Consider the following 17,975-nt stretch of genomic DNA (forward strand, 5'->3'; position numbering starts at 1 on the left):
ATTCAGATAAGTTACTGTTCGAGGTATTTCTGAATCACCAAAAATCGATTAAGTTGGATGTTTACTTGTCATGTTTGCATTTCCATGTACGAATTAGATTCAGATGTGAATATATAAATAATTTAAAGGACACATTTATGAATGAATTCGCCTTTAGGTTCGAAGAATTTCTGAATCACTGGTTGACATACGTTAATCATCTCAAGCCTTGCATCACCGTGTATCATTTGACATTGGTTAAATGAAATCCATAAGGAACTTCTTATATTTATTGTATGTTTTCCCATCGATATAACACTATACAGTATGCTCAAAAATTAACTTATCATATAAGCTGAGCTACAGACACAACCTCATTGATTGTTACCTCCTTTTGTACACAAATTAATGGTATTAAAGCTAAACGCAAAGCATCTAAACCACTTAAATTTAATGATATGCGACAACCATCAACAAGTACAACTTTAATAAATTATCTAAAAATCAATTTACTTAAAAATAACATGTGCGGGTGGTTATGGATGTTAAGAACCCGTACATAAAAGAGCACCTTGAACGTCGTGTTTCGTGATTACAAACGTATTGTCAAGTTATTATCAAGCAAAATTTGCCGGTTGCTGATAAAATTCGTTAAAATTCAACTAACGAAACAATATTCTTTTTATTCACAAGGAGGTAACTTTAAGCTACAATTCTACCGAACTCTAACTACGTATCATGTAAAATCTATGATTAATCTGGTAATATCATAAATGGTAAAGGCCTATTCGTATTGACAAACTGAATAAACCACTTCAGAGTTTGTCAGAGATCCTTTCACAATACGCATAAGATCACAAGAGAGAATACCTAATAGGTTTTCTGTTTTGTGATTGCACTCCAAGCTAGTACAAAAAATTCTACAAAAGCACAACTTTTGTTGCACAAGTTCCTCTTCCAATTGATTAATGGTTAAAGGGGAACTTGCACGTGAACAAAAATTAACGCTTACCATTCGTTTCCCTAAGCAATCAATATAAATGCTACACGTTCTATTACGATTCAAAAAAGTTTATATGTATATGTGGTAAAAATGACGTCTGTCAAATGTTACAAAATTTTGTGTCCTAAGTCACTATATTGCTAACGATATTTAGAGTAATATACATTTTATATAGATTTTATACATGGAATGTGAATCCTTTTGTAGAATATTTTGCAGATTACATGTGTACTTCGTTGTTCCACATCGATGAACAACAACTAATTTTGAATACATGTTACAAGAAGGTTACAGGTTATACACAAGAAGTGCGAAAAGATACAAGTATATTGTCTTTTATATTTTTTAAATCTACGTAGGTATAGGATTGGGACAGACAAGACATAGTTTACTTCGGACTCTTATTCAACAAACCGACTACAACTGCATTTTTTTGGATTATGATGTTATAATTGCCAGTATTGGATCAACTAGGTCACGTTAAGCGGATAATTGGTTTATTAATTAAGAGTGCTTACCGAATAATTACATCACTCAATCATTTTCATAACAAAAACACTAATAAACATCAATCAGATCATATTATATGCTAAACGTAACAATGGCCACCGTACAGTAGCCGCTTATAGTCTAGGCAGTGACAACAATAATCCATATTGCTCAGATGTTACGATCCCATACTTTCAACAATATTTGTGCAATTTTTTTAAGTACATAATCAGCCCGCAGGATCTATAAACAAATACACCAATGTACAATAGGAAATAATATACAATAGACCTGTTTGAATCATTTTTTTCAATTTACATTGATCCATACGCAGCCGACGGTTCAACAACACTATTTTAAATGTTTACTACATGATCAACAATGTAACAGACACAAGGTTGGAGGTGAAACAGCTTAATTCATTTATTGCATCCATCAATTCACTTCCGACCTCACGCCCGTCGATCTAATCATCTCAGCGTTAAAACTTAATGGAAACGAAATTTTAACAAGCGATCGTAACAATTATAAACAGGTGGTTGGAGCGGTCGATTATTTTTTTTTTACATGTCGCCGAAGATACCTGCGAATGTTTTTCGGAGATTTTTCATGGTGTCCTCGGTGTCTTCAGTGACAGCTTGCTGGCTGCCCTGACGCTGGAACGGTCTGGGTGGCGGATCTGGAAGACGGCCAGTGCTTGGTGCTCCGCTACTCACGCTCGATTGGGAAGCTGGAATTGAGTTGGGTTGGTTTTAGTTAAGTTTGGTGGTTGGTGGTGGGGTGAAGGGGATGAAGCGAAATGAAGTTTGGAGTAGCTAACAGTTTTAAGTAGTGCACTAGCTTAACAAAGGGTAAGAAGGTCTTTCAAGGGGCCCAAATAAAATTTAAGTAAAATTAATTAAAACCAAATTACTTCTTATCCTTTTATATAAAAGATGAGAGCTTATTCTACAATAACAGTTTGAAGATAGTTATTAAATGTACCTACTTATAAAATAAAGAAGTGAATGAATTCAGCACATTGAAAAATAAATTTATTTCATATCCTCCATTCCTAAAATAAAATCTTAAATTAAAAAGTTTATGCTTTTATACTTGAGACTGTGAAGTTTCAATCGCATTTTAAGGTGATGATGATACAATATGTGATTATTGATGTATTATGAAAGTACAGAAAACTTTACTGTTTATTGTTAATCGGGAAATGCACAACTCTAATTAAATACCATCAAAATATTTTATATATATTTTATTTAAAATTTAAAAAAGCTTGCCTCAAAATTTTAATGGTAAATACAGTAGTGGACATGATTATGAGAACTTTTTAAAATATTAAAAATTAGGCCATAACTGGGTTAAGTGGATTTTATCCTGAAAAAATATCTCTTAATCCCCCAGACTGAATTATCTCTCGATTTTATCAGGATTTTCTACTTTTAGAAATGGAGCTTTCACATCGATATATTTTTGAATCACCAAAAATTTATTCAACTGGATATTTACATATCATGTTTGTATTCTCATGTATGAACCATATTAGATTCAGATGTAAATTTATAAATAATTTAAGGGACATATTTATGAATCAAGATTTGCAATTGGGAAAATAAAAAAGTAGGATTTTCTTAGGTCTTCAGCTGAAGAAATCCCCATCAACTAATCTTCCCCACACAGTTCTTAAACAAAGTTTCTGCAAGTCCCATTTCCTCCCCCAGACTGAATTATCTCTTTATCGACTTTTTCAGGATTTTCCACTTTTAGAAATTGAGCTTTCACATCGATGTATTTTTGAATCACCAAAAATTTATTCAACTGGATGTTTACATATCATGTTTGTATTCCCATGTACGAACCATATTAGATTCAGATGTGAATTTATAAATAATTTAAGGGACATATTTATGAATCAAGATTTGCAATTGGGAAAATAAAAAAGTAGGATTTTCTCTACAGGCCTTCAGCTGAAGGAATCCCCTTCAACTAATCTGCCCCACACAGTTCTTAAACAAAGTTTCTGCAAGTCTCATTTCCTCCCCCAGATTGAATTATCTAACTCACTAAATATTTTTCTTACCTATCACCTGCCCCAGCTAATAACTCTAAGCAATCTCAACTTGTTTATTTAGGTTGTGGTAAATCTAAATTATATATAATCTAACACATAATACTGTTTCCGTACTATCCATTAATAAGCAAAAATCCTCTAAACTGCTCATGCTTTTAATACATTTTAATAAGTTGTTATAATTATGGCCTCTACTGTACATTTTGTGTAGAATTATAAAAAACTTAAATCGAAAAAAACTTGTCCTTCCATCGCATAGACTTATTCTGCGACTAATTAATGTACAATTATGCGTCATACCTTGACTATCTCTGCGCCCGACACTGGACAACGGTGGGTGGTCACTAGCACTTGGTGGAGGAGTTTCGGAGTGAGTAAGGCTAGTTAGACTTCCCAGAATGCTTCTGGGGCCAACTGGTGGCGGAACGGGTTCTTCGCTAGGTGGTGTTCTAGGTCTGCAGATGGCCTGCATGTGTGCCACAACCAAGTCCGCAATGTGTCTTCTGTCTTCCTCCTGCGAATCCCCCAGCAAAGTCAAAGCGCTGTCGTTAACCTGAAAATTACGCGTTTTAGACTTGGTGTTAGTTATTATTATGGTACCGGGGTTACCTCAATGATGTGCTCCCTTCCGTCTTTGCCCACGACAATTTCCAAGGCGCAAATATCCAGTCCCCCGAACAAATCGGCCACCTCATCGATCCAGGTCTTGTAACGTTCGGGCATGGAGATCTGTTCCAGCATGGCCGAACCGGTGTTCGTCTTCCAGCACCCGGAAATGGACTTCCTCATGAACGCCTTGTAGTTAGTGCCGATCTTCTGGACGTGGATGTCGTATTTGGAGTCCACGTAGCTCTCGACGGTGCAATAGGTGTTGGAGACGGCCACCACGCTGGCCATGTCTTGGAAATCGCTGAGCTTGTCCACTTTAACCTTGCCCAAGCCGCCGTGAGCGTGGCCTATTTTCATTACGACTGGAAACCGAGGAGCTGTTATCTGAAACGAGAACAATGCGTTTAAATATAACTCGTGGAATTTAAAATTCGAGATGTAACAACCATAAAATTTAAGTGGACCTTCCACATGCATTTCAATTAAATTCGCATTAGATCAACAAGAAAACAAACAGCTATCGTGCCGTTTTCCACGGCCACACTCATTTCACGTTTTATACACTTATTTGTTTACATTCCCCGAATTACTAGCGATGATCCCAATTTTAGTAACATCATCACAAGCGAGTCTGTAAAGGTAATGAGAGTAGCAGCTAATTTCGTATTCGACGTCACTTAAGCCCGATATGTGCATTTTAATATCTTCCGACGACGGTGACTCACGTTCGAGAAACTGGCCTACAAGGGAGGGCCAGGAACATTCGTAACACTGGAGTTCCCAAATCGATTTTTTAATTATTTAACATCAACTAATGATTACTTCATGTTTGCGTTTTGTGTTAAGACAAACAACTTTTTACTGTTGTTTATAACATTAATTTAAATTATATTGTGACTACTTTGTTTACTATTTGGGATTAGATGTAATAAAATGATTTTTAAACCACAGACATTACATTGTAAACATTATTTTATAGTATGAAGTTTATTAACAAATGTTTATAACTTTCCATCGACTTATACAAACAAATATTTAATAAAAAAATGTTGCATGAATTACAGATTTATCACATTCCTAATTATTTTTAAAAATTTAACCCAAGGAATTTTATTATTTAGACATAATATGTAAATACTTTATAATATTATCAATATTATTAGAAGTTAATTTTTCACAAAATTATAGTATTTATTTACTCTTAAAAATCTTATTGGAACTATTGTTTTTAAAGGTCTATAATTTATATTTATTTAAATACAGTTCACAAAAGTCTCCTCTGAATTATAAATATATAAATTAATATTCTTTTTAAAATAAAAATTTAATATTAAAATTCATATTTAATCTGTGACTTATCAATTAATTTTAATATTTTAAAAATTAGTCGATACTTAAATGTGCTTCCAAAATTATTAATACACATTTTAAGACTACGATTTAAAATATTAAATATTTATAAATAAATTATTAGATTTTTTAAAATAAAAATTTAATAATGACTTATCAATTAATTTTAATATTTTAAAAAATAGTCGATATTTAAATGTGCTTCCAAAATTATTAATACAAATTTTAAGACTACGAGGAAATATATTATTTAAAATGTTAATAGATATCTATAAATATATCTAAATAAATTAATATATTTTTTAAAATAAAAATTTAATATTAAAATTAATATTTATTCTATGACTTATCGATTAATTTTAATATTAATACAAATTTTGAGGTTACTAGGAAATATATTATTTAAAATATTAATAGCTATCTATAAATATATATAAATAAATTAATATATTTTTTTAAAATAAAAATTTAATATTAAAATTCATATTTATTCTATGATTTATCAATTAATTTTAATATTAATACAAATTTTAAGACTACGAGGAAATATATTATTTAAAATATTAATAGATATCTATAAATATATCTAAATAAATTAATATATTTTTTAAAATAAAAATTTAATATTAAAATTCATATTTATTCTATGACTTATCAATTAATTTTAATATTAATACAAATTTTGAGGTTACTAGGAAATATATTATTTAAAATATTAATAGATATCTATAAATATATATAAATAAATTAATATATTTTTTAAAATAAAAATTTAATATTAAAATTAATATTTATTCTATTACTTATCAATTAATTTTAATATTAACACAAATTTTAAGACTACGAGGAAATATATTATTTAAAATGTTAATAGATATCTATAAATATATCTAAATAAATTAATATTTTTTTTTAAATAAAAATTTTATATTAAAATTCATATTTATTCTATGACTTATCAATTAATTTTAGTATTAATACAAATTTTAAGACTACGAGGAAATATATTATTTAAAACATTAATAGATATCTATTGATATATATATATATATATATATATATATATATATATATATATATATATATATATATATATATATATATATATATATATATATAAATTAATATATTTTTTAAAATAAAAATTTAATATTAAAATTCATATTTATTCTATGACTTATCAATTAATTTTAGTATTAATACAAATTTTAAGACTACGAGGAAATATATTATTTAAAATGTTAATAGATATCGATACTCGAATTATCTACAAATAAAACTTGAGGAACTTTTTTTAATTATAGTTTTTACTGTATAAATATTTATAAATCACATTTATTATTATTTAATTACACTTATCAAAAGATCTCTCTGTATTTTCTATATTTTAGATTTATTTATATTTTATAATAATAAAAGTATGTATAATAAACTTTTTAATAAAATGTTATCTAAATTTATATTAAGTTACAATATAATATTAAAATTCAATATAAAATATATTTAAAAATTATATATAATTATTAATATTATATATATTATTAATAAAATAATAATTAATATTAATTTTACGATTAATAAATTAGAAGTTAATTTTTCGGTATGTATATACTTTTAGAAATCTTATTGGAATTATGTTTATATAAATCTTAAAGAATATTTTATGAATAAATATTTATAAACCATTTTTATCATTATTTAATTACAATTATGAAAACTTGTCTAAATATTTTATTTATTAGATTTAATTCTAAGTTACAAAATAAAACTAATTTAAATGTTTTCGTAAATATTATTAATTAAGTATATAATAAAAATATTTTTAATTTCATTATTAAATTAAAATATAAAAAAAACATTGCATATAAATACAGAAATTAGTTAATAATTATATTAGTTTTTATATTATTAGTTAGTCATAATTTTTAAATAACATTTAGTTAACTGATATAAATAGAATATGTTTAGATTATTGAAAAAAGTACATCACAATTCGATTTTATTTGCACTCTCGGTTTCAGTTTAACGAACCAAAATTGGCCAGACAAAGTGCAACATTGTACGTACAAGTTAAATTATTCATTTTCGTACACCAAACGTACCGAAATCAGCCGATGCGTATTCAATACGCGTCCCTGTGACAAATGGAATGCAGATGCCGAACACAATTTTATTGTCGTTTACCCCAATCGTTGAATCAGTGGAAATTACGTCCCGATCATAAAGTCCGCTTTGGGTTGGAACGGATGATGATACGGGTGGAGGAGAATCGGAAACACGACAGCTGTGGGTACAATATCTTATGCACGAAAAACTCTCGAGGGTCGCATGTGACACTAAACAAATATTGGTGGTTCCTCGGGAATTTACCAGAACTGTATGAATTTCTTGTTGTACCCAGGTGATGTCTGCTTTGATATCGATAGACTTTAACTGTTTCGTGGAAGATTCAAAGCGCCCAAATTTGCAAGTCAACCAGTACTATTATTACAGCAGTAGATAATTTACATGAGGCAAACATAAATCCGCAATATCTGGCGCCGGATCTCGCGAAACTGGGATCTAATTTGCCAAGATAGCGATCCGGACAACGAAACGGAGCATCAGCTCGAGTTTTTTGGCAGCTGCGATTTGTTACAGTCGGTATAACACAACAGGAAAATGGCCCGTCATTATTTTATGACTCGAGTCTGAGGTAATATAAAAGATAATGATGGTAAAATTGATATATGGCCGGGCCTTAACCCAGAATACGAAGTTGTGCATCTGAAAGTTGCGACGCATTGTTTCGTCGGAACGATTTGTTCCAGTCGTTCGTAATTGTTTTCTGACTTATTTGTATTCGTAATCGAATTGAATTGATTACACGCTAATTAGGCTGAAATAGATTGTTTGCTAACAATAAAAATTTAAAGATTATTTTATGTTAATTTGAAGAGAACCCGATTTTTTTTTAGAAAATTAATTTTATATTTCTAAAATTTATTAATCAAAAAGGAAACTAATTTATAAACAAAATAATTAAAAAATATTGAAAATATGCATTATTTTTTGCTTTAATTATTGCAGTTTTTAAAAGAGGAATGTTTATATTTCTAAAAATGATTAATTGACAATTTAAAACAGGAGATATCCCCAATTAACCATTAAACTCTGTTAACAACAAAAAATTCAAAATTATTTTATGTTTATTGAGATAATCGATTGTAAGACTCATTTATATTATTAACATAAAAAATCTTTTAAAAACAAAAAGTATTTTCTAAATATATCAAAATTAAATTAAAGAAAAAATATAATTTATTTGTAGAAAATTAATTTTGTATTTCTAAAATTTATTAATCAAAAAGAAAACTGATTTACAAACAAAATAATTAAAAAAATATGGAAAATATGTATTATTTTTTTCTTTAATTATTACAGTTTTTTAAAAAAAGGAAAGTTTATATTTCTAAAAATAATTAATTGACAATTTAAAACAGGAGATATCCACAATTAACCAATAAACTCTGTTAACAACAAAAAATTATTTTATTTTTATCGAGATAATCGATTGTAAGACTTACTTATATTATTAACATAAAAAATCTTTTAAAAACAAAAAGTATTTTCTAAATATATCAAAATTAAATTAAAGAAAAAATCTAATTTATTTGTAGAAAATTAATTTTGTATTTCTAATATTTATTAATCAAAAAGAAAACTAATTTATAAACAAAATAATTTAAAAAATATGGAAAATATGTATTATTTTTTTCTTTAATTATTACAGTTATTTTAAAAAAAAGGAAAGTTTATGTTTCTAAAAATAATTAATTGACAATTTAAAACAGAAGATACCCACAATTAACCATTAAACTCTGTTAATCACAAAAAATTCAAAATTATATGTTTATTGAGATAATCGATTGTAAGACTCACTTATATTATTAACAAAACAAAATCTTTTAAAAACAAAAAGTATTTTCTAAATATATCAAAATTAAATTATAGAAAAAATCTAATTTATTTGTAGAAAATTAATTTTGTATTTCTAATATTTATTAATCAAAAAGAAAACTAATTTATAAACAAAATAATTAAAAAAATATTGAAAATATGTATTATTTTTTTCTTTAATTATTACAGTTTTTAAAAAAAGGAATGTTTATATTTCTAAAAATGATTGATTGATAATTTAAAACAGGAGATATCCACAATTAACCATTAAACTCTGTTAACAACAAAAGAGTCAAAATTATTTTATGTTTATTGAGATAATCGATTGTACGACTCACTTATCTAATACATCTAATTTATTTGTAGAAAATTAATTTTGTATTTATTAATTAAAAAGAAAACTAAATTATAAACAAAATAAATAAAAAATTATTGAAAAAATGTATTATTTTTTTTCTTTAATTATTACAGTTTTATGTTTATATTTCAAAGAATAATTAATTGATAATTTAAAATAAAAGATATTTACAGTTAACTGTTAACAACAAAAAATTCAAAATTATTTTATAGTTATTGAGATATTCGATTGCTTCATATTATTAACATAAAAATCTTATAAAAACAAAAAATGTTTTCTAAATATATAAAAATTAAACTATAATAAAAAGAAAACCTGATTTTTTTTTGTAGAGAAAACTAATTTATAAATAAAATAATTAAAAAATATTGAAAATGTGTATTATTTTTTTTTTTAAAGAGGAAAGTTTATATTTAATTTAATAAAATCTGATAACAACAAAAAATTGAAGATTATTTTATTTATATTTATTGAGATAATCAATTGTAAGATAGATTTATATTATTAACATAAAAAATATTCTGTAAATATATCAAAATTAAATTAAAAAGAAAGCTTGAATTCCTAAAATTTATTAATCTAAAAAAAAATGAATAAATAAAATAACAAAATAACGAAAAAATATTGAAAATATGTATTTTTTTGAATTAATACAGTTTTTTAAAACTATAATTTTAATTTGATTTTATTTTTAATTGATGATTAGGAATGTTTTCTTAAAAAAGTCAACCTAAGACTATTTTGGAGCATATTAGAAAATCAATCAAATGATCAGTAGAAAGTAATTTCTTAAACTTAATATAAAATCTTTTATTTAAAAAATTGGTGTCTGAGAGAATAAAATAAAAATATAAAATAAGAGTAGATAATTCCAATTGAAAATTGTTGTCAGTCAGTCTTCTGTAAATGTTGACAAACGTGTCAAAAACACTCGTAGAACTAATTTCTACTAGCCACAGTAAACATTAATGTTTAACAAACACGAAACAAATGAAAAGAGTAATTTTTCTTGGTGATCCTTATCATTTGGTGTGGCGGAGTGGGACAATATTTTATAATTGAATTTACGGGAGCTTGGCGGCCAGTTGGAACAGATCCGAGCACGAAGCACATCGATCCGAACGATACAACGATACCGCTGAGTCGATCCAATAGATGCCCGTTTGTGCTGTACTCGCGCAACACGTGTTCAACAGTAAGTGACTTCGTTTAAAAACCGACTTTCCAACTGGATTGGATAATAGTGAAATTTCAACTAAAATTATCGCAAACGTAAGTACCTTGTGCTCCATACTGTCTTATTTAATTTATTTAAATTACACTTGTAAAATATTTTTAATAATAATAAATTTATATAATACATAATTAATTAAAATTATTAATTTTATCTTTGTAGTAGCTAATCCAAATATTTCGTTTACGTTTCCTATAATTAAAACAGAGACAAAATAAACATAACTTAGATAAATATAAACGAAAAAATAATATTGATAGTAATTTTCCTGAAAAGGTTCTTGAACTAGTGGTTATTATGGTAATTTGTAGTTAACTTTCTACCGTTTATTAACAATATTATTGTCGATTTAGACGAACGGTGCGAATAATCTCGATTTATTTCCATTTATAGTAGTTCAAACTAATTTCAATTTGTAATAAACAGGAAAGTAAAATTTATAGCACCATTATACTGTCTATAAAGTGTTCGATACGTGGAAGTGCAGCTAATAAATTTAATATTTGATCCTGAAAATCATTATTCTCATATGTGTTGGTGTGGTGATAAAGTCCCAAATGACATGGATAATTTGAAACATTTATTTCAATAATTCACGTTAAATATTGTTTCAAAAATAGTCCAATTAAAAGGTATTCAATTAAATTAAAACCTTCACTTAAAATTTTAAAAAATATTAAATTTGATATATGATTTATGAGTATATCGATAAATTTAGGTTTCGAGCGATAAATCATCAAGTATAATTGTAGTCCAGCTAATTAATTTTATTTATATTTTACATACTCTTAATTTAAATAGTAATTTTATTTATAAAAACATGGTTGAAAAGAAAATATTTAGACACAAGATTAAAACAAAAATTAATTTAATGTTATTTATAAATTACAATCTCAAAAGTTTTATAATTAATTATCGAAAATATCTTTAATTTAATAATAATAAGTTATTGAAAATAATCCATAAAATATTTTTCTGAATTACATATATCAATATAAGAGGCTAAATTCAAAGTTTATAATTTACGAAACAGAAAAAAAACAATATCAAAATTCATTTAATTTGAATATAAAAAAATATATCAATTTCTAAGCTAACAATTAGTAAATTAGTAATGATACTTACTAAATAAATAATTTTTGTAAAACATTTCAATTAAATACAAATTAAAAAATATGAAAATAATTGTTTTAACAATAATTGTAAATAATTTATATTTTCAATAATATTGTTATAATTAATTGTTATAATTAATTACAAATATATTCAATTTATTCGGATTAATGTTTTCTTAAAATACATATTAAAATATTAGAGTCAAAATTTAAAGTTATAATGTTCAAAACAATAAATATTCTTATCAAATTTCAAATAAAATGTAGAAAAAAATTGTCATCTTCTTAACTAAGAATAAATAATGATCTTATTCAATTTAATAATAAATTTAATTTAATTAAAAAAATACTAAACTGAATAATTTTGAATTGATAATTTTTGTAAATTAAATACAAACTAAAAAAGTATGAAAATAATTGTTTCAACGATAAATGGGAATAATTTGTATTTTCAATAAGGATTGTTATAATTAATTACAAATAAATTCAATTTATTCGTAACAAAATATTCTCCTAAACTACGTATTTAAATATTAGAGTCAAAATTTAAAATTATATTGTTCAAAACAATATTTATAAAATTTCAAATAAAATGTAGAAAAAAAATTATCATATTTTGAATTGGTAATTTTTGTCAATTACATACAAATTAAAATGAAATGAAAATAATTGTTTTAATTTGTATTTTCTATTATCAATAAACATTGTTATAATTAATTACAAATATATTCAATTTATTCGTAACAAAATATTCTCCTAAACTACGTATTTAAATATTAGAGTCAAAATTTAAAATTATAATGTTCAAAACAATATTTATAAAATTTCAAATAAATGTAGAAAAAAATTATATAATCTTCTGAATTACCATAAATATTTCAAATACAAATTTTAAAAAATTGAAAATAATTGTTTTAGCAATAAATGGAAATAATTTATATTTTTAAAAAGCATTGTTATAATAATTACGAATATATTAAAATATTTTCCTAAATTACGTATTTAAAAGTTATAATGTTCAAACAACATTTTTATCAAATTTCAAATAAAATGTAGAAATAAAATTATATCAGCTTCTGTGCTAAAAATAAGTTACGATTCATCTCAATTTAAAATAATTAATTTATTATTATTTTATAGATAATGTCAATGCAAAAATCCAGATTGGAAATAACTAAAATTTATATTAATTTAAGTCTAACATGAAATAAACTTATGAACAAACAATAAGTAATAATTTTATTCAATTTAAAATAATTAATCTAATTAAAAATCTACCAAATTTAAATATTTTTCAATTATATTTTAAATGTGTAATAAAAAGGTAAAAAATTGTTTATAACAATAAGTGGAAATTTTTAATATCCATTGTTTTAATTAAATTAAAAAAAAAATTGAGGTGAGTGAAGGTCGTACAAAATTAAATCTCAAAATAAACACGGGATACAATTGTTGACCAATTTCAATTTATTTTCGTAATACGAATTATGCAACTTCGTTATTAAATTTCATTCGAAAACACACAATAAACGAAAGTTGCAAACAATCGGCGTTAATTCTCGATTGATAAAAGTGCACGTAGCAAAGGGATTCCCCCGTAGAATCCGGCACGTCTGTCGCTGCGTAAACTCGTTCATTAACTGTCGCCACGGAGTGGTGTAATTAGGTTTTCTGCGTGGTCAAGGAATGTCATTCATCAGAACCGGTGATCTCATTTCGTTTCGTCCGCTGTTTACACATTTCAGGAATTAAATCGGACGATGATTTCATGTGCACGCCGCCTGCAAATCTCGCCGATGTTTTCTGGTTTGTCGGTTACGGTTTTAGCAATTAAAAATCGTAGTAAATTGATTTGTTTGCATGGCCCCGACCCGCGTGGTCCGCGGTTTGTGTTTGCACTGACGTAATTCACGATCCGTGTTTGTTGAGGAAATATTTTTTTTTCCGATTTATTGTCAGATGTCCACTTTATTTATAGAAGTTTATTTAGACTTGAGGAAGAAATAAAGAGTAACCTGTAATTAGAATAAATAACTTAAATGGAAGGTTACATAATTTTAGAAAAGCTTAAATAAATCAAATCATTCCTGAAAGTTTCCTGAAAGTTTCCTGAAAAAAGTAATTCATAAAAATGAAAATGTGATTTATGATTTATACCTTTAATATATCTAATATTGAAATAAATTAAATTTACCCTACTTTTGCTAATTGATTTCTCAATTAGTAATTACAGAAGATTATTTAGACTTCAGGAAGAAATATAGAGTAACCGATAATTAGTATAAATAACTTAAATGGAAGGTTACATAATTTTAGAAAAACTTAAATAAATCAAATCATTTCTGAAAATTTCCTGAAAAAAGTAATTCATAAAAATGAAAGTGTGATTTATGATTTATACCTTTACTATATCTAATATTGAAATAAATTAAATTTACCCCACTTGTGCTAATTGATTTCTCAATTAATAATTACAGAAATTTATTTAGACTTCAGGAAGAAATAAAGGGTAACCTATAATTAGTATAAATAATTTAAATGGAAGGTTATATAATTTTAGAAAAACTTAAATAAATCAAATCATTCCTGAAAGTTTCCTGAAGAAAGTAATTCATAAAAATGAAACTGTGATTTATGATTTATACCTTTAATATATCTAATATTGAAATAAATTAAATTTACCCTACTTTTCCTAATTGATTTCTCAATTAGTAATTGTAGAATTTTATTTAGACATACGGAAGAAATAAAGAGTAACCTATAATTAGTATAAATAACTTAAATGGAAGGTTACATAATTTTAGAAAAACTTAAATAAATTAAATCATTCCTGAAAGTTTCCTGAAAAAAGTACTTCATAAAAATGAAACTGTGATTTATGATTTATAACTGTAATATATCTAATATTGAAATAAATTAAATTTACCCTACTTTTGCTAATTGATTTCTCAATTAGTAATTACAGAAGTTTATTTAGACTTCAGGAAGAAATATAGAGTAAACGATAATTAGTATAAATAACTTAAATGGAAGGTTACATAATTTTAGAAAAACTTAAATAAATCAAATCATTCCTGAAAGTTCCCTGAAAAAAGTAATTCATAAAAATGAAACTGTGATTTATGATTTATAACTGTAATATATCTAATATTGAAATAAATTAAATTTACCCTACTTTTGCTAATTGATTTCTCAATTAGTAATTACAGAAGTTTATTTAGACTTCAGGAAGAAGTAAACAGTAATCAATAATTAGTATAAATAACTTAAATGGAAGGTTACATAATTTTAGAAAAACTTAAATAAATCAAATCATTCCTGAAAGTTTTCTGAAAAATGTAATTCATAAAAATGAAACTGTGATTTATGATTTATACCTTTTATATATCTAATATTGAAATAAATTAAATTTTACCTACTTTTGCTAATTGATTTGTCAATTAATAATTACAGAATGAATTTTTAATCCTATTTCTAACATCCTTTTCACGGTTGGCAAATGAAACCGTCATATATTATCTATTATGTTGCCATAATACGAATAATATTTTGAAATTGTCGGACGCTTAAAACGTTTCAGAGCGAGTCAAAACATAATCAAGAAAATTATTGTATTAAAATAAGCGTCCGCCCACGCAGCCCGGTTAGGACGTCGTTATTGAAAAATTAGCCCAGTTACTTAACGCACCGCACCGTGTATGTAGACGAACTGGAAATTTGAAATGTGCACGATTAAAGCTTTAGAAAATTTCCAGCCCGACCAATAATTATCGGTCGTTTAAGGTGCAATTTTCCGTTGATATATGTTCGACGACTAAAAATAGCCAAGCGTTCATTTTCGTTTGTCAACATAACTTGCTCCTTATATGTAAAGTGGTCTAGAAAGTACCCGAGAGGTTTCGCTCAGCAAAATTGATTCGCATTTAATGCATAGCAAATTTTAATGTCGACTATTAAAACACACACTTGGAGTGCACTAACTGGAAGGTCGTCCAACAAATCGAATTTAAACTGATTGCCTATATCGGGACGAAATTATTCGAAGAATTGGTCATATCGAATTGCAACTGTCTTGTGGGTGGGTGGGTTAGTAATAAGTTTTCGATAGAATTGGCAAATGTTTGTGCTGTAATCTCAAATTGACGCAGCACATTCGATTCTTGGTTTAACTAAATCATTACTAAAAATGATTAATGTGACATTTATTCATATTATGTGCAATTTGATATTATTAGTCAAGTACGTTTAAAATGATTTAATACGTCAAAATTTTAGTTGTTGAAGAACGAAAATTTTCCTTAAATATTATTTTTTATTAGGTTAATTAAAATTGTAATTTATTAAATATTATTTATATTTTTAATAAGTACCCTTTATTCGCAAGTTAATGTTTGCAAAACTAATTATTATCTTTGAGGTTTTTTTAATTAATTATGTGGTTTATTGTAATTTTATTATTGCAACATTTTTTAATAAATGTTTGTCTTTATTGTGTAAAGAAACAATTAATTATAATGTAAGTTGGGTTGGGCTCATATAATTCAATTAATTTTTTATTGTAATAAAAATATTTTATATTATACTAATTGTTTATGTATATATGAATTCTGACTACAAATAATTTTATTTAAAAAATAAAAAAAATATGAGGTGCACTATTGTATTTAAATTTTGATTTAGAGAATACCTTTTTAAATAATGGGCATTAGATTTATTTAGAGTAAAATCTAGTATCTAATTTTTTTTTTTTTAATTTTTAATTCTGATTTTCTAAGCATTAAAAACCTCGGCCAATAAGAATTTTTAGACAAATTAAAAAAAAATGTTTTTTTGTTAGGTTTTTTAAATCGTCTAAACAATGAGTTGATTAATTTTTTATTATATGAACATTTTATATTAAAACTTAATATTTCATTATAATATTTGATGGATGTGATAATTCTGCCAACTAATAATTTTATTTAAAAAAATATGAGATGCATTATCATAATTGTATTTAAATTTTGGTTGAGAGAATACTTTTTTAAATATTGGCTATTAGATTTACTTAAAGAAAAATCCATCCAATAATTTTCCTCAAAATATTAAGAAAAAGTATCTAATTTATTTTTTTTTTAATTTAAATTGTGATTTTCTAAGTATAAAAACTTCAGCCAATAATGGTCCTGAAAAAGAATTTCTTTTATAAATTTTTTAAAAAAATGTTTTTTGTTAAATTTTTTGAACCATTTGAAGTTAATGTGTGTAAATAATTTTCAGATTTATTTGTTCTTTTTTGAGAGTTTTGAAAAACTAATTATATTACTTTGTTGTAATTAACTGAATTATTAACAAATAGTTCTTCTTTATTTAATAAGCAAACAATTAATTATGAATTAATTTTTTATTACAATATCAATATTTTATGTTAATACTTAATATAAATATTTTGATAGTTAATATAAATCCATCCGATAATTTTTCTCCAAATATTAAGAAAAGTATTTAATTTCTTTATTAAATTTAAATTGTGATTTTCTAAGTATTAAAATCTTCAGCCAATAATTGCCCTGAAAAAGAATATTTTTGATATTTTTCTTAAAAAAATGTTTTTTCTTAGATTTTTTAAACCTTCTGAAGTTAAAGTTCTTTTTTTATTACATTGTCAATATTTTTTACTAAAACATAATATTTCAGTGTGATAATTCTGTCAAAAAATTGTAAAAAAAGTATGAGGTGTTCTGTCATAATTGTATTTAAATTTTGATTGAGAAAATACTTTTAACAAATCGACGATTTTTTTGAATAGAAAATCTATCTTTTAATCTTCTTTAAAATATTAAGAAAGTATGTAA

The 17,975-nt window shown here is 25.1% G+C and overlaps 1 protein-coding gene across 1 annotated transcript in view; it reads right to left on the reverse strand.

Moving 5' to 3' along the window:
• Positions 1–255: 255 nt before the first annotated feature.
• The window catches only part of LOC109597173 (synapsin), a 39,867-nt gene continuing 22,147 nt past the window's right edge, over positions 256–17,975 (reverse strand). The window contains exons 10-12 of the mRNA XM_049967974.1: positions 4,146–4,529; positions 3,837–4,089; positions 256–2,201 (exon numbers count right to left, since the gene is read on the reverse strand). Of these exons, the coding sequence (XP_049823931.1) occupies positions 2,035–2,201; positions 3,837–4,089; positions 4,146–4,529 (804 nt within the window). The 3' untranslated portion in view covers positions 256–2,034. The remainder of the gene's footprint in view (positions 2,202–3,836; positions 4,090–4,145; positions 4,530–17,975) is intronic.

This window comes from Aethina tumida, chromosome 5, assembly GCF_024364675.1.
Source record: "Aethina tumida isolate Nest 87 chromosome 5, icAetTumi1.1, whole genome shotgun sequence".
In the NCBI taxonomy this organism is placed as follows: Eukaryota; Metazoa; Arthropoda; class Insecta; order Coleoptera; family Nitidulidae; genus Aethina; species Aethina tumida.